A 19,355-nucleotide genomic window follows, 5' to 3' on the forward strand; every position below is an offset into this window, starting at 1 on the left:
CCAATCCCAAATGGCTTCCGTTAAAGTTATTTGCTCTCTACCTAGGATGTGACATATACTCTACCTAGTGCACTCCATGCACAGGATTTCAGACACTTCAACAGAAAACACAAAGCCCTATGCATTTATGTTAACATTTAACTGTTCCACTCAAATGTCTTACATCTCCTGCTCTGCCTAGATATAGTCCTGGCTTTTTGTTACTGAGCTGTGCAGTTTGGTGGAAAAGTACTAGGAATGGACATGTTGGGTAAAAATCATTAAAGTGTTCAGATTTTGCATTTATTAAGTGCATAGTGCATCCTGCTTCCCATTCAACCAACTAGAATAAGCCATCTAAACATAGCCAAGCAGCAAATTTGAAGCTGTAATAAAAACACACATTAGTTTCTTGTTGCCAACATGTGGCGGCACTTTGAACACTCTTTAGCCCGAGACGTCCTATAACTAAGCTGCACTTGAGCAATTAGTAAGGAGAGGCTCAGACACACAAGTCTCTCTCGCTCCTCTTTATCGGGGGCTTAAAATATCTAGTTAAACTGATACATTTGCAATTGTGTGTCCATTAGTGGTTTTTACTTCTACATGAGAGATCTCATTTCTATTGAGAATATCACTCTTGTATCAGTCCCTCCAGGATTTTGCAATCATAGATTTGGGCCAAGGCAAGTCATGTGACTTAATATGGATTCAGCCAAATCCCTCCTCGATTCACGTGCGTTGAACATGACTACAGCTAAAAGGTCTCATTTACCAACAAAATTTATTGCAAATGCAATTTCGCCAATTCAAGTATTTTTCCATAAAAAAAGGCACAAAAAAACCTCCACTAACTGCATATCAAATTTTTAAAAAAAAGCCTCAGCAAAAATCAAGCATTTTTGGCCGCAACAATCACATAAAAACACCATGAAATCTTGTATGGACTGTTTGTATTGAGAATTTAACTTGGACAAGATTAGCAGTAACCAACAAAAAGCACATTGTGGGAGTGAGCCTTTTTACTTTCATTTAGGCGGTTAAATATGAAAGAAAGAAAAGAAAAAAAAAACCATCCTGGGTGCTTGCATGGGGCTGTATGACATGTTTACAGCATTCCTTCATGCTTAGTAACTGCTACATTAGGGTTAGCATTCCTGTGATTAAAATTACTCATTTGTTCAGATTTCCGGAAACAGAACCAACTAAAGCCCTATTTGGATTGTATTCGTTTATCAGGGGGACGTCGGTAATACATTTTTTACTCTTCTCCTCAGTGACATAAATCTCACATCTAGACAGCAATAGAATAGCCACAGGAGGAGAGAGCTTTTTGTGGACTGTATTTTTTACAAACCTGGATGTTTTTCAAGCGGTCATATGATTTCGCTCCATTCAGATGCACTGTAGTAGAGAAGAGAGACTGGCTCTCCCTTTGGGGGCGAACCTAAGTTTCAACAACAATTTGAAAATATGAGAATTTCTTTTTTAAAAATCACAAAGTATAGGAGACGCATGCATTTTTTTTTGTTGTTTCACCTGTAATTTTCTGAGAGGAGGCCTGAGAAAGACATCGACATGGCCGATGCAGATGGAAAAAGTCACCCCAGAACCCCATATAAATTAAATCTGTATGGATATGGCTTTAATTCATTAGAAAATATTATGAGCCCAAAAATAATAACTGTGTTAGAAGGAATGTTGGTCAGAATTCCTTTGGGAGTCAGAGGGAGTGGAATAAAATTAAATAAATAATAAGAGCATTTATTTACAGGGGAGAGAAAGTGCAATTAAAAAAAATTCCCCTCATTTTCGGGTTGAATATGTCTGGGGGGGACGAAGTACAAGCCTGAAATTGACAAATATAACCTCTATAATAACATTCTGCTTGAGATTGGAGGTAAACTCTGCAGGACAGTGGACCTCAACGGACAGATCTGAACAACCAGTAAGTAACTATAGCTCAAAAAATGTACTTACTGCTTTTATCACAGGAGAAACACCACCACAGCTCTGTTTGACGCTGTTCATTTGTAAAACACCCAAGTGAACACTACTTCCATATTTGGATAAAATCTATTCACACATGATGGGTCAGGCTGGTTTTCCAAATCTGGCCCACTCACTATATGGGCTGCAACTTACAATTATTTTCATAATCGATTAGTTGGCCGAATATTTCTTCGATTAATCGGCCCTGGGGGGCAAATTTCAGTAACATTTTTTCCGTATATTTAAAATAAAATCCACAAATTGAGTGTTACAAATATAAACTTCAGACTAAAACTTTACACAACTGTTTGTCCAATTATATAAAACTGAAAAGAACCCAATACACACAGACACACACCAGAATATTTATTAATTTAGGACTGTAGTTTAATTCAGTGCTTTTTGTGCACCCATAAAAAATAATGCATAAATAATTGTATATAATAAACTTTGTTTATATTATATAAAATAGTATTTATGCATTTTTTTTATGGGTGGACAAAAAGCACTGTATTAAACTACAGTCCTAAATTAATAATAAAAACTCACTTTCACTGCACCTTGTGGTTTCTGTTACTCACTGCCTTTAGACATATTGTTTGGGATATAAAAATAAAATAAAAGGTAACATTGACAAACCGGTAAGCTAAAGAAGTCATTGTCGGTGACTCTGGGTATTTGGCTAAAGCTAGCGGTGTCACATAAGCACGTATGACGTCACGCGCAGTCGACTAGGAAGTGGCTTATACTTCCGGTTAGTAAAAAAAAAGCGCTAGTGTTCTATTTGAAACGATATTACCTTTCTAAAATTCATACACTAGACGGTAGAGTGCATAGTCTAAGTGTATAGTACATCATTTGGGACACAACTTTAGTATTTACCCTCCGAAGCGCGTTTTCACAACGATTTTCACAATCGATTTTATCGATTAGTTGTTGCAGCTCTAATGATTTCGATATGTTGACGTGCTACTCTGATAGTTTCAATACAGCAAAGATAAACATCACCTCAACAAGTGCTACAGGTTTCAATTTCCAATTGATTACATGTTCAGGATTATACAAGTAGATTAACTGAAACTTAATAATGACTGTGTGCGCACGAGATGCATTCAGACTCTTATAAAATTAAACAAAAGCTGTGCATTATATAATGTATGAATGTAACAATGTATCTTTGAATCTAGTGTTCTCCACTACAGAATATGAACCTCTATATCGCTGCAGTAATATATTTAACTTTGATGGAATGAGGAGGAAATGCTTTCTGAATGCAACAGAGTTTTGTGTAAGTGTGCATCGTGCAACCATATGTTGGTGCCATTAGCGCCAGTATATTGTACACATATTTGCACTAACATTTCGGTCCACCACTCACTGTCCATCAGCGTCGTAGCTTATTGGAAAACCAGAGTGTCCCATACAGCAGACCTTAAAAACTTGGGTGACTAAAAATTACGTTCTTAGGACAGGGATGTTTAATAAATAAATAAATAAATAAGATGATACTGTAGCCTCTCCTGATGAGAGAAACAATGTTTTAGTGATGCAGTCTGATATATTGCCGATGTAGTGACTCGAGAGACTCGTATTGGACAAAACGAAACACTATGTTGTTACAGCCCTAATGATCAGTCATATGTCCATGTATCCTATGGATCACTGTATGTTTAATGAAACTGGAACACTGATTTAATGCAGAAATGCATAAACAGGAGAATAGTCCTGTTTTGGAGTTGATTTTTTGGTCAATTTTGCCCCTGTTTGGCACTTTCAAAGCTCAATCACTGAGACAGACCTCTGTATGAGATTTGGCAAGAAACATCTCAGTTTGTAGAGGCACTGTTTTGTTGCGGCACCAAATCTTCTACACATTTCCTGTGACTCTGTGCTAAAATACTGTACTTCAACAAGTTAGCAGCAAGACAGATACACTATGACATGCTGTTAACGTTTTGATGCTGAAATATATACCGTATTAATAAATATACACTCGCTGACTACTTTATTAAGAACACCTGTACACTCACGCAGTCATGGCGCAGACATGTAATGCATAAGTTTGCACAGATGCAGCTTGAGTTTCAGTTAATGTTCACATCCAACGTGAATGGAGGGAAAAAAGGGTGATCTAGTTGACTTGAACTGTGGCACGGACGTTGGTGCCAAGCGAATTGGTTTGAGTATTTCACAAACTGTGGCTCTATAGGCACTTTCAGCTTCTATGGGGGGGGTAAGGTGGTAATGCCTCGTTAATGAAAGGGACCAGACTGGCTCAAGGTGATGAGGAAGCCTACGGCAACTGAAATTAGCACTCCTTACACAACCATGGTGAGCAGAAAAGCACATCAGAATGCAAACTTTCGATCCTTGAGACAGATGAGCTACAACAGCAGAAAACCACATCGGGTTCTACGTCTGTAAACCAGGAGCAATAATCTGAGGCGAGGCTATATCATTGATGTTTTTTGTTTTTCACACCATTCTGTGTAACTTCTAGAGACTGTCATGAGTAAAAACGCCATGAGAATGTCTGTTTCTGAAATACTCAAACCAACCCACCAGGCACCAACAACCATGCAATGGTCAAAGACACAGATCACATCTCACCCAATCTGATATTAAGCTTTTGAGCTGTTTCTGCATGATTTTGAGCTGTTTCTGCATGATTTTGAGCTGCTGTCACACAACTAGCTGATTAGATGATTGTACAATGTACAAGTGCTCCCAATAAAGTGGCCTAAAAGTTTATATAATATTTAATATAAAAATAATAATAATAATATTTAAATAAACCGAAAATATATATGTGATGTGACAAGCTAGATAGAGATTCTGTCAAATGTCAGTGGAATGATGCAAGTGCTGTGGAGCCAGTAGCAGTCAATTATACACATACAGCAGTCTCCGATATGAAAGATGTGGAAGCATCAACTGACCAATCAGAATTGATTATTCCACAAAAAAAAGGCAGTACATTTACATGGACAGCAATATTCCGATATTAACCCGATTAAGAAACTACCATGTAAACAGCAATTATTGATTATCTTAATTCGACTCATACTCGAAGTAAACACAAATTGAATTAAGCCATGGAGTATTTCTATTTTAGTCGCATTATAGACATGTACACACCTCAATCACACTTAACGTCGTGTGGGAGTTTTCACCGCATTTTGCGACAGGACACACACAACAGTGGTCAAACGTCAGTGGTCAAACAAGAGAGCACGACTGTGTCCGAAACTATGTACTTACCTGCTATATAGTAGGTGAAATTCATGTACTTCGGCTACTATATAGTAGGCAAGTATGCGGTTTTGGACACAGCGCATGGCCTCAAGCAGTCATCTATTTGCACGTATAGCATGACGAATAATTAACTGCACTTGAATCTTTCGCAAATTAAAAATTAAACATCCAAAACTGTATACGGTACCATAACGAAGACGGACTGTATGTTGATGCGTGAAATTCTGGAGGGAACACCGGACGGCGTGGGGACATAATGACATAATCGATCTATGTTCTATAACATGTAAAACGGGAACATGACAGGAATATTCTAAAAGCCATTCATGTAAACACCTTAATCACAATATTGTCTTATTCAGAATAAGGTCAATAATTAAATTACTGCTGTCCAGGTGAACATAGTCAGAAAAATGCAGAACTGAAAATATATGATCTTGTAATTTGAGCATAATTCTAAACCAAAGTAATGTTCCTTTACTAGTGCATCCCACAAATACGTTACAAGCTGCCGTCTGACACCACAAGCTTATTTGAAAGGTGCCAAAACCTTTCACCATGCTTATTTGTCACAAATATGCTCGTCTATCTGACACCATCTACAACGCAGACTCCATACTGTCAAATGTTAACTTATAATAGTATATGTAGACATAAATACGTTTCAATTTTAATACTTCTGATGTGCTTAGCACTTCTGGTGCTAATTTGTTGGTTGGTGCTGGTCTGGTTAATCCAGTGAGAAGGTAGTAGTTGTGTTCTGTGCTAATATCACAGCGGGACATCGCTAGCACACATACTGCCATTTCATAGGAGAAAAATTTTTCAATTCATAATGTATGAATTAAGACTGATGTGCGACTCGTTCTGATGGATTTTTCCTTTAAAGTCCCAATGAAATCAAAATTGTAGTTTTGTAGCTTTGAGTATGAATATGTTAGCCTTAAAGTTATCTATAAGATAGTATGCCTCAAAACAACAACAAAATTTGCATTTAGAAGCGATATGCATTCAAAATGTACAGTCTCTCTCTCCACCACCAACACAATACAATTTTGATGTCAACATTCTGCATTTCAGCTTCTCATCAGATTTGCTGTCCAATCAAACGCTCACAAGAATCTGAAGTGTCCTGCCCCCAATATGATACAAGGTACTAACTGTCAAGTACGACTTAGGCTGGGCTGTGAGGTAAGCTATAAACACTATTGGCTATTAATTATTATTATATTAAATGATATTAAACATTTATGACCACTGTACGTGATGGAATAAGGCAAGCTGAACAAGTTGGTTAATCCAACAATATATGTTAAGAGCATGTGTTGCTTTCTGCACACATAGTATAAAAGACTACACTAGTTACACAGGAACACACAACAACTAGTACCATCACCTCATCAATGGAGTTATAACTTTTCTACTAGCACAATGCGTTTAAACAAAATATAGGAACAAAAAGCAAAAAAAATATACCAACCAGACATTTTAGGTAATAGCACAAGACTTGCTACTATTGCGTTTTGTTAAGGGAAATGGAGTGCTCGCTGATTTCTCTATCAAATACTTGAGCTGTCAATATACCCAGAGCAGCTCATCCGTGTCTTCTGCAATCAAGTAAGTTCTGTACAGGAAAGCAGCTTTCTATGGTCGACCCGCCCGTGATCATGTTACGTTGCCCGGCAGCCAGTGACACAAAAGAGGACTGACAAAGAGGGGTGTGAAAATAGAAAATCACGTCATTAGTTGCTCTCTAATTTTGTTATAATGTTTAAGCATGACAATGCCTATGCTCGCCACGACCTGGTGTTTAGCGCATGATTCTCCTTAAAAGATTTACAGCTGAAAATTTTAAATAATAATAATAATAATAATAATAATAATAATAATCATGCATTCAGGGGAAAACAAACAAACAAAAAAAAAAAACTAACTTAATCTTATCTGGCTGCCAGACTTCATAATCTCACAAGAGTAGAGACATGTCTTTTTTAACTAAGCCTTATTACTAGGCAATTTTCACCACAAATGAAAACGTTTCTGTGTGAGATTTGATCAATATTTTCATTCATTCCTTTATCTTCAGTATCCATCCTTCCTGGTCAGCGTTACAGTTGATCCAGGAGCCTATCCCAATGCTTAAGATGACATGATCATTTGAAAAAGGATGTGTTTGTGTCTTGCATCCATATAAAATGAAATGTATACATCTTGAAATATGTGCTTTAGTACTGACTGAGCACTGGTGCTGATGTATTACTAAATAGTGATAAAGCCCTGAATCACAAGCATTTAAAGCAAGGGTTCGCAAACCTTTTGAAGCCTTTAACATTATGGAATTAACGTTGTGTCAAAAGTATTGAACATAATTTTCAAGAAGCAAACAAAAATATACAACGAGAGAGAAGAAAAGCACTCAAAATTTTACAATGTCTTCAAATAAACAGCATTCTTTGTTAGCTTTGTTTTCACTATGTCATGGTTTATGACTGCGCTGCCAGAGTTTTCATTTATGCTTTCAAATTTCTTGTTTACCCAAGTTCACCATTCGGTCACAAACCTCCCGTGTGGGCGGGGCTTAAGAGCGATTTACTCACATTGGCTAGTGAGATTTGGATTGACAGCTCGAGTGTCCAGCTGAGAAAGAGGAGGAGGATGACGACGCTGCTGCTGCTGCTGCCGTTCCATGCCGCCCCGGAGAGCTCATCTCGAAAAAATAGCTGTATGAGACTACCCAAACCTTAAATATTAATTACAAACTAATATACCAAGTAAGTCATTTCCACTACAAATAACAAACACTAACTATACAGAGAATCCAGAACGCTTTCCAAAACTTGTGGCACTGAAGTCTCTACTTCCTGGTCAGGGAAATGTTAATCCAAATCTCACTAGCCAATGAGAGTAAATCGCTGAAAAGCCCCGTCCACACGAGAGGTTTGTGCCAGAATGGCGAACGGAAACTTGGGAGGACAACGAAAACTCTGGCAGCGCATTCATAAACCATGATTAGTGAAAAGGAAGCTTAGAAAACTGTTAAAGAATGCTGTTTATTTGAAGGCCATGTTAAATTTCTGCCATGGAGTTCACGGTTTTCAGTTTCAGAGTGTTTTTCGCCTCTCACATTGTATTTTTTTGTTTGTTTCCTGAAAATTTACATTCAATACTTGACAAATTTAATTCATTTAACTCATAATTCAGATAACTTCTAAATAGATTTCATACTTCAGGACAGATTTATTGTTATGACCATAATCAAACTACTCAAATGTGCACGGGTATGATAGGGCTTTTATTTCTTAATCTTTCACTCTGAACACAGTTGTATTAAAAATTTGATTCAACTTAATGGTAGGCTTGCGAGTTTTGGCATAAAACCCACTCGAATGATAAATCAAAAATCATAAACTTCATTTTCTGTGACAACACTAAGTATAAGCATGGATATAGAATCATCGAACCCTATTCATGAGTGCTACATGAACCAAACGCTATGGGTTTTAAGTGATATTAAACACGACAGGAGGCACTCGAAACTGACATGGTTCAGTTTGGCTGTATCTGATTTACTTTAACATTTATTAATAGTTTTAGATTTTTTCCCCCCCCATTCATTTAAAAATGCAATACATTTTCATGGTTCAGTCAGTACTGTTTATTTTTGTAATAATGCTCAGCAATATTTTACTTTGAGTATTATGTTTTCATTCAGTATCAGTTTCAAAAACTATCAGTTGATTAAAAATAAAATACACTATCAGTCCACCTCAATACATCTGTACTAACAAATACATCTGAAAACTACTTGTAAACAACTAGGCGCTGGTCAGCACAGTTCACTAAGCCAATCAGCACACAGAGACCGGAAATGACGTGTTATATGTGTTATATGTGTTATATATATATATATATATATATATATATATAAATATATATTAAAAAGGACCACTTTCTTCGATGCAATGGTTACAAATATGACAGTTTAAGCTAAACAGTGTGTACAGTTTTCAGCTGCACGCTACCCAAAGAAGTTTTTATTCTCCAGATATAACTTGCAATTCACAGTCAAAGTGAAACTGAAGTAAAGCCGGGGGGGGGGGGGGGGGGGAGTGGCATCTGAATTAAATAATGGAGGCCTGAAACTGGCGATTTGGAGTCGGGCCTAAATGGCGTGGATAGATCTAGTGTACAGCCTGAGCGACATACAGCACAGGCCTGTGGATCCAGCGCTACTTGCATCTGACCAGTTTAACCAGAACACACCCACATGCCGATGCATGTCGCACGTTTCCGCTCGGGCTGGCCACTAACGCTATTCAAATGTCACCACTATGATCACGAACACACACAGAGAGAGAGAGAGAGAGAGAGAGAGAGAGAGAGAGCTGTGACACAACGAAGGTGTGACAGCGGCATTCCTCCTCTAAAAGTCACTTTCAAGTGCTAATTTAGCTAGCAACCAACTCATGCCACAACTTCTTCCACTGCAGCCTCAAAGCTGAGTTTCTAAAACCAGGGCGCATTTCGCTCTGAAATACAAACACAGACGCTTCCATTTTTCGAGGCCTTCAAAAAAATAAACAACAAACAAAAACATTTCCCGTTTTCGCAACTCACCTAAAAGCAGCAATCTGTGCGTGGCCCTGTAGATCTGTTTGTCTTTCTGAAGCTGTTTCTCTATTTTCTTGTTTGCTTCCCGCTGCGCCTTCTCTTCGTTCCTCTGATCCTCGGTCTTGCTGTTGCCCAAGCAGCCCATCTTTCCCGCGAAAGAGGAGGTCCAGGGGAAATGCGACGGCAAAAATAATAATAGTAATAATAATAATAAACACACGAACAAGCTTATTCTACTTGTGCTCGATCCACAAAATGACTCGACTTGCCGAGGACATATAGGCTACACATTTTTGAAGTGGTCGCAATGTAACCTATAGCCTTCCTCAATGACCATTTCAGCCATGACATTGATGTATGACTAACGAGTTCATTATGCGTGTTTTCATAGCTCTGGGTGAAAGGGTAAGAGGAGTTTTATTTATTTATAATATAAATATATGAGCGATCGACAACAAACGTTCGCTGAAATTCCCTCGGATTACAAGCGAATTCTTACGTCCTAAAGCAGCTTAATATCCATCCATTGATCACTCGAGGCCTCCACCCTCAACTTTCCAACGAAGAGCCGAAGAAACGACGAGCTCATGTCACGAAACGGTTTTACCCAAGCTACTGGCTGGAAATAACAACTCGTATCGATTTCTTGGACCGCACTGAAACACATACACACGGGTCCTGTTTGATTTGAACCATTTCAGCACAACAAGGCCCTCGTTTCCTACTTGTAGCCCTGATCCACGCAGAGGTAGCCGTGTATCAGAGCTAGCTGGCTAGCAAGACCAGCGAGAATTATTTTCGCTACAACTATGTCTTTTCTCGTGCTGTTCGTTTCCCAGCCAGAAACCGAAAATCTCAAAACATGTCCCGGGTTTTTGTAACAGAAGGTGTAAATCCGTGTATTCGCGTTTGTCTATGGAACTAATTCAATTTTTCCTCATTTCGCCCGTTTCTGTGATGGCTGCTGCTGCCCCCCTCCCCTCCAATCCAAGGGGCCTTCGTTAGTTTAGCTTCTCCTGAGATTCAGCGTAATGTCCGTCCTTTCGCGTCGAAGCTCCCTTCTACTGAACAAAAACAAGCCCAAAACAGTGGCGGTCACGATCCCAACACGCTAAAACGACCAAACGAGAGAAATTTATCGGCTTTTCCACATATCTCGCGGCTGTTTAACCTCGGCGCTGACAGCCTCAGCTTCGGGTTCAGCGTTCCGAGCTGCACCTCTCTCGCGCACGTGCAGAAGGCCGGTGAGAGCGAGCCCCGCGCGCGCTCACATTCCTCCACGTTGTTTGCACGAGTCCCTCAGCGAACTGCTGGATGTGTGCGGGCGGCCCATCAAAGGCTTGATATTTTTTCTTTTAAACGTTAATTCTTCCACCTTCTGTCTCTGTCCGAGAGCAGGGCATAGCAATCTTAGCCAGAACTGAAGAGGTGGGGTGGGGCAAATAGGCTCTCACGGAACCCTGGGAACAGAGCTGATCACATGACCCTCCGGAACGTCAGCGTCGCTGAAATCGCGCGGAAGAAGAAGAAGCACGAGCGCCCTCTCTGCCCGCGAGAGAGCAGGGCGAGCGCGAGCCCGGCTTCCTTCACACGCTCCCCGGATGCTCCCATTTCCCATTTGCTAAATCGTAATGACGAAAACCGCGTTTTCGTACACGGCTCTCGAGATGAAGAATGTAGGGGGCGGGAGTGAGTGCTGTCCTTAACTTCACACTAGCGACCATCAAGTCGCTTGTTTCTCTTCAGCGCGTGTAGCGCCCTCTATTGTCGCTTAAGAGCGTGCACGGTCCAGCGTGTTTCCTAGGGTGTGTCTCGATTAATTCCCTAGTTCAGTAATCAGGGAGTCGGCCATTTTTAAGGGCTGTCTCAATTGCAAAGTCCTTCCAGTGTTCTGGAACATTCGTCCGTAAAACAAAACCCAACAATGCACCGAAAAGAAAAAAAAATCAGGGAAAATCGATGTTGACGATGTTCCTTTACTGGAAATGACATCATGTTTTATGAAGCCTCTCAGCTTGAAGAAAGAAAGAAGAAGAAAAAAAAAGGGGGGGACCAGGGGCATAAACTGGCCTGGGCAATGGGCGCTGTAGTCCTGAAGATTTTTTCTTTAGCCCAGAGTAATTCCCCACTTGGAGCAGTTTGTCACTATGTAGCTGAATGTCAGTAAAATAATTTTTTGTAATCTTCAGTGAACTGAGGCGAAACCAATCAGACAGCGTTGACAGGAAAAAAACACCTGGAAATACTATCGTCTTATTGGCTGACAGGTCTCAGTTCTGCTAAATACTAGCTCACACAGTCAGTTAGTGTGAGGGAAAAAATGGATATACACCAATTTTTTTATTATTTATTTATTTGTTTTTTTTATTTTTTTACAAGTAAATGATTTGAAAATGAAACATTAACATCCTCTCATGCTGAGCAGGAAAACAAGGTGTGTAATGTCTATATGAGTTCTAAGTTACGTGAACATAGCATAGATATGTACAGAGCATAAGGACAGATAACTCTCTGCATGGCACTATAGCAGCTAAACCCATACAATGATAGATTAGTTGGCCTCCTCTTGGCTAGCGACACCAAACTAGCCTAGTCTTGTGTTAGATGGCCAAAAAGTTTTATATTTTATCGGTCTGGTAGTCCTGTAAACAGTGATAACACTCAAGGCAAGTTTTATGATGAATCTAACTTTTAGCCCAATTTTCACTTTTTTTAAACAATTAGCCAAGAAATGCAAGAAAAATAATGCATATAAACAGTCTATTGAGAAATACGTCTTAAAAAGTTTTTTGATGGAAAACAATCTGAGCTCAGCCCCAGATGATTAACAGTCTAGCTGACGCCCCCTGGTACGTAGTTTCAGCAAATGTAAGTAGCTTGTTATCATTGTAGTAGCCCTCAAATGATTGCTTATGTTAGTGATTTTTAACTTTATTTGATGTTCGGTTTGTTTGAGTCTAACAACTTTTAAGAGTTTAATGATTTTAAAAATCAACTAGCTAGCCTACGATCCTGCTTGACGTACCATGACAGAGATGCATGTGATTAAGCGAACAAATTTATATGACATATAAAACTTAAATGTTTTAAAATTTTTCATTTTTGGTGATGTTTTACAATGCGAGTATGTAGTCATGTTGCCGGAAAATGAGTTATTGGTGTCCCAATGTGTGGTGAGCCAGGGCTCTTACCCCCATGTAATTTGTGTACACAATATACTGATTCACGAGCTACGGAGCTAATCGACACACATTCAACAATCTACACACAACATTTTTGTTTAAGATGTAGTTAAGTTCGTTTTACATGTTACATTCTAGGCCTAGCACTAATTTAGCACTGTAGCACTTGAACAGAAGCATTAGTCATCGTTGCTACTTCCTTCCAAGCTTTATTTTTTTTCATATATGACAGGCTAAGATGAAACTATAGTTATATGTTTTCTTCCATTTTTGCATGTCAAACAGTAAATGGGAACTAACTGCAGATAGGAACTAAAGTTGAGAGTGGGGAAATGAAGAAACATTGGACCACAATTGTATGAGGAATAATTCAAGCCAGTCGTGTAGAGTTGACTTTTTTACTGCATTGTGAGTTGCTTTATCCTAGTCAGGGTCGCTGTGGTTTAAACCACTGTTTTGTTTATATTTTGGAAACCAGAAATAAGTTCATTAGAAAATAGTAATGATGGCAAGACAAAGCTTCATCAAGAGTCGAAGCTTTCCGAGCTTTCTCAAGGCTTCACGTGCAAACTAGAGGCCTCTAGTGGTCAAAAAATAAACCCCTAGGCCTATGTTCTGTAAACAGTGTGTTTAGAATCTGGACCAGTAATGGACAAAAAGAAATAAACGGCTGATGTAAGCCATCTCAAATACAGGAATTCTTGAAAGTGTATTATTTCTTTTTTTAATCATATATATATATATATATATATATATATACACACACACACACACACATATATATATATATATATATATATACACATATATACACACACACACACACATTATATATATATATATATATATATATATATATATATATATACACACACAGAGAGAGAGAGAGAGATCTTTCTGTATGTTTATAGTGCTTATAATGCTATTAGCACCTAAGTTGTTTTGCTTTTATAGGCTAGTGACAATCATGTTTGTAATATTGTCAGATTGACAAAAGATAGTGTGCTTACTTAGAGCATGACAGTGTTTCTTTAAATGAGCTGTGGATGGGGCTTTGAGAATGAATATGCTTGTACATGGTCAGAGTATAGAATACTCAAAACCGCCCACCAAAACTGGAACAATTCTTAAAGCAATCCCTAAACCAGGCTTCAAGTCATTGTTAATGATGTCATTAGAGGAAAACAGTGACACAGACAGTGCTCTACCTATTCAAAAACACAATTTGAAGCTCTGGTACCTAGCATAACATCACTAGAAAATTAAAATTTGTTTACATTTTGTTTGTTGTTAAATGTGTGGTGCTGTGGTGGACAGTAGGTGAACTTTTCCGTTCATTCACTTAACTTGGCAAAGTGATATGGAACTGTAATCCGGTCAAGACTTGACTGGAACTACTTATGCTGTGCATTTACTGAAAAACAATTGCACTCCTCAGAACGTCTGCCAGCCAATCAGAATCAAGAATTCAACAGCTCTGTGGTATAAATGTTTATAGCTGCTATAACATAAGTGATAACAGGAACTGACCTATCTCATGGATGTTCCACAACATTAAATGTAACTGTAAATATTTTAATAGTACAATGTGTTTTTCATTAAAAATTAACAATTGTAATTGCCAATCACTGTGGTATAAGTGGAAAAAACACTTTGGGACACAAATTTATTGTAAAATAATCCACTTTGTTGGTAACATATCTCATCACACTGGTGAGGATTATTTTCCTCTAACAGCACACCCCATTATGTCTTGTACAGTACACAGTGATGGTGGAAATAAAGGCCAGAGTAATTTAGAAATTCTTGTTATCTTCATCACTCTAAAACCACTAATTATAGGCATCTTATACCCATACAGATTACATTGTGTAAAGCTGTACTTAGATTGTACAATTGTTGCACAAGATAAACATGAGTTTCCTGTCATCAGCATTCTTTTTTTCTACGTTGTGGCTAAATAACAATTGAGGTCAGGGTTCTGTGCAGGTGTTACACCCCAGGCTAGGGTTGGAGCTGATAACAGAAAGCTGTTACTGTGAGGTGTGAAATATGAGTGAAAATTGCACAAATTATCTTTTTATGAGATATACGTAGTGTAGAAAAAAACATTTACAGTCACTGCTATTGCTTCAGGCCAGCCCAGGCCAAAATAACAAACAAGAAAAGTAACTTGTAAAAAGAAGCTGTCTTACCTGTACAAAAAATAAAAAGATGTTAAACAAATGCCATTTGACTTCCCTTTTCTCCCTGACTAACCATAAACACAGACAAAATGCCCACACCCAACAAAAAATGGCAGCCAAACTCTACACCTCATAACTTGGATAACATACAAGCAAATATTTACAAGAACAATAATATGTACACAAAATGAACTATATACAATTTATAAGTAAACCCAAAAGGCACAGGCAAATCTCAAAATGTACAAACAATCACAATTAACTAGTAGCACAAAAGCTGATGAGTTGAAACTGTCGATGCCTTTAGTAGTCATGAAGAGATGACGGAGAATAACAAGCCACAGGGAAAAAGTGGTGGTCTGGAACACAAGGTTTGACCAGGAATGGACTGCAACTTGAAAAACGGTCTAAGAGTGACTAGGAATGTCTAAAAGACTGCATAATTGCATTGCTTTGCATAGCTAATTTTAGAATGAATTATCCTGCTAGTTACATGACTATGGATCAACTGAAGGCTTTAAAAATTTAACTAAATTCTATTATATTTTCATGAATTTTGAGTTCACAAGTGTTAACTATCTTATAGCTATACCAGAATTAATTGCAGTGTCCAGCACTCCAGCATTACAGTGCATCCAGAAAGTATTCACAGCGCTTCACTTTTCCCACATTTTGTTATGTTACAGCCTTATTCCAAAATGGATTAAATTCATTATTTTCCTCAAAATTCTACAAACAATACCCCATAATGACAACATGAAAGAAGTTTGTTTGAAATCTTTGCAAATTTATTAAAAATAAAAAACAAAAAAAGCACATTTATATAAGTATTCACAGCCTTTGCTGTTGGCACCAATTACAGCCTCAAGTCTTTTTGAGAATGATGCTACAAGTTGGCACACCTATTTTTGGGCAGTTTCTCCCATTCTTCTTTGCAGGACCTCTCAAGCTCCATCAGGTTGGATGGGGAGCGTCAGTGCACAGCCATTTTCGGATCTCTCGGGTTCAAGTCTGGGCTCTGGTTGGGCCACTCAAAGATATTCACAAAGTTGTCCTTTAGCCATTCCTTTGTTATTTTGGCTGTGTGCTTAGGGTCGTTGTCCTGTTGGAAGATGAACCTTCGCCCCAGTCTGAGGTTCAGCTCTGGAGCAGGTTTTCATCAAGAATGTCTCTGTACATTGCTGCATTCATCTTTTCCTCGATCCTGACTAGTCTCCCAGTTCCTGTCCCTGAAAAACATCCCCACAGCATGATGCTTCCACCACCATGCTTCACTGTAGGGATGGTATTGGCCAGGTGATGAGTGGTGCCTGGTTTCCTCCAGACATGATGCTTGCCATTCAGGCCAAAGAGTTCAATCTTTGTTCAATCTTTGGTCTGAGAGTCCTTCTGGTGCCTTTTGGCAAACTCCAGGTGGGCTGTCATGTGCCTTTTACTGAGGAGTGGCTTCCATCTGGCCACTCTACCATTCAGGCCTGATTGATGGAGTTCTGCAGAGATGGTTGTTCTTCTGGAAGGTTCTCCTCTCTCCACAGAGACATGCTGGAGCTCTGACAGAGTGTCAGAGTTTTTGGTCACCTCCCCGACTAAGGCCCTTCTCCCCCGATCGCTCAGTTTGGCCGGGCGGCCAGCTCTAGGAAGAGTCCTGGTGGTTCCAAACTTCTTCCATTTATGGATGATGGAGACCACTGTGCTCATTGGGACCTTCAATGCTGCAGAAATATTTCTGTACCCTTCCCCAGATCTGTGCCTCGATACAATCCTGTCTTGGAGGTCTACAGATAATTCCTTGGACTTCATGGCTTGGTTTGTGCTCTGACATGCATTGTTAACTGTGGGACCTTATATAGACAGGTGTGTGACTTTCCAAATCATGTCCAATCAACTGAATTTACCACAGGTGGACTCCAATCAAGTTGTAGAAACATCTCAAGGATGATCAGTGGAAACAGGATGCACCTGAGCTCAATTTTGAGTGTCATGGCAAAGGCTGTGAATACTTATGTAAATGTGCTTTTTTTTGTTTTTTATTATTAATAAATTTGTGAAGATTTCAAAACAAACTTCTTTCACGTTGTCATTATGGGGTATTGTTTGTAGAATTTTGAGGAAATGAATGAATTTAATCCATTTTGGAATAAGGCTGTAACATGACAAAATGTGGGAAAAGTGAAGTGCTGTGAATACTTTCGGGATGCACTGTATATGTTGTGTAAAACTGACTATTATGTATTATTATTATAATGTGTTACGAGTTCAAATATGTTTGTGATGCCACCATCCTCTTTTGCTTTCCTAGTTAATTAATTCACAAATGAATATATACCACCAGGGGAGTTGCTAGGATATCCAAGCATCAGGGGTTTAGCCCAGGCCTCATCTATAAGAGCTCCAGGGGCATCTTCCCCAGGAGAGATTTTTACAAATTATTTTGGCAACTAAATGCACCATTGTTTTAAAGAGATTGAAAATGGTACATTTAGTTATTGAATAAAAAAAATTAAATAGTCTCCTGTGGTAAATGCCCCTGAAGTCAGTTACAGGTGAGGTTAGGGCTAAATGCCTGATGTCTTCAGATGAATATTTTGTACAATCCCAATTTCAAAATTTTTATCCTAGTCAGGGTCACTTTTGCAAATCTCATAAACCCATATCTTATTCACAGTAGAACATAGAAAACATATCAAATGTTTAAACTGAGGAAATGTACAATTTTAAGGAAAAAAATTGATGACTTTGAATTTGATGGCCGCAACACGTCTCAAAAAAGTTGGGCAACAAAAGGCTGGAAAAGTAAGGGTTACTAAAAAGGAACAGCTGGAGGCACATTTTGTAACTAATTAGGTTAATTGGCAACAGGTCAGTAACAAGATTGGCTATAAAAAGATATCATAGATTGGTAGAGTCTCTCAGAAGTAAAGATGGGATGGAATCTGGATGGAAGCATATGTTGCTCTAAAACCTGTATATACTGTTCAGCATTGATGGTGCCTTTTCAGATATGCAAGCTGCCCATTCCCTAGGCACTAATGCACCCCCATACCATCAGAGATGCAGGCTTTTGAACTGAGCGCTGATAAAAAAAAAAGCCAGATGGTCCCTCTCCTCTTTAGTTTAGAGGACGCAGTGTCCATAGTCTCCAAAAAGAATTTCAAATTTTGATTCACCTGACCACAGAACAGTTTTCTGCACTTTGCTTCAGTCCATTTTAAATTAGCTTTGGCCCAGAGAAGATGATGGCATTTCTGGATCATGTTCACATGGCTTCTTCTTGATAGAGCTTTAACCAGCATTTGTGGATGGCATGGCAAACTGTGTTCACAGACAATGAGTTCTGGAGATGTTTCTGAGCACATGCAATGATTTCCATTACAGAATCATGCCTGTTTTAAATGCAGTGCCATCCGACGGCCTGAAGATCACGGGCATGCAATATTGATTTTCACCTTTGTCCCCTGCGCACAGAGATTTCTCCAGATTCTCTGAATCTTTTGATGAGATATTCATAGTCTTCACAATTTTACGTTGAGGAACATTATTCTGAAATTGTGCCACAAATTGTTTTTCGCAGATTGGTGAACCTCTTCCCATCTTTATTTCTGAAAGACTCTGCCTCTCTAAGATACTCTCTTTATACCCAGTCATGTTACTGACCTGTTGCCAATTTACCTCCAGCTGTTTCTTTTTAGTAACACTTAATTTTCCAACATTTTGTTGCCCCATCCCAACTTTTCTGAGACGTGTTGCAGCCATCAAATGAAAAATCACTCTTTTTCTTAAATTGGTGCATTTATTCAGTTTAAACATTTGATATGTTTTCAATGTTCTATCATGAATAGCATATGGGTTTATGAGATTTGCAAGTCATTGCATTCTGTTTATATTTACATTTTACATAGCGTCCCAACTTTTTTACAATTGTGGTTGTAATACTTTTGACAGTTGGATTTATTTTTTCAAAGACTGCTTACTCTGATCACAGTTTTATGTTTGCATATCAGTTGGTGCTAGAAAGTAATTACTGCCTCATTGTCTCAGTATTTAGAGGAGTTAAATTGGTGTTTAGACAGGCTACTGCCACGATCTCACACTGTATAATAACTGAAAAAAAGTCATTTTCTAATGTGTTTATCTTTTTGAATTAGCTGAA

At 38.6% G+C, this 19,355-nt stretch overlaps 1 protein-coding gene across 1 annotated transcript in view; it reads right to left on the minus strand.

Moving 5' to 3' along the window:
- Positions 1–11,351, minus strand: part of LOC128607672 (guanine nucleotide-binding protein G(s) subunit alpha) — a 34,273-nt gene extending 22,922 nt beyond the window's left edge. The window contains exon 1 of the mRNA XM_053624753.1: positions 9,844–11,351. Within this exon, the coding sequence (XP_053480728.1) occupies positions 9,844–9,982 (139 nt within the window). The 5' untranslated portion in view covers positions 9,983–11,351. The remainder of the gene's footprint in view (positions 1–9,843) is intronic.
- Positions 11,352–19,355: the final 8,004 nt, after the last annotated feature.

The sequence above is a fragment of the Ictalurus furcatus genome, chromosome 5 (assembly GCF_023375685.1).
Source record: "Ictalurus furcatus strain D&B chromosome 5, Billie_1.0, whole genome shotgun sequence".
In the NCBI taxonomy this organism is placed as follows: domain Eukaryota; kingdom Metazoa; phylum Chordata; class Actinopteri; order Siluriformes; family Ictaluridae; genus Ictalurus; species Ictalurus furcatus.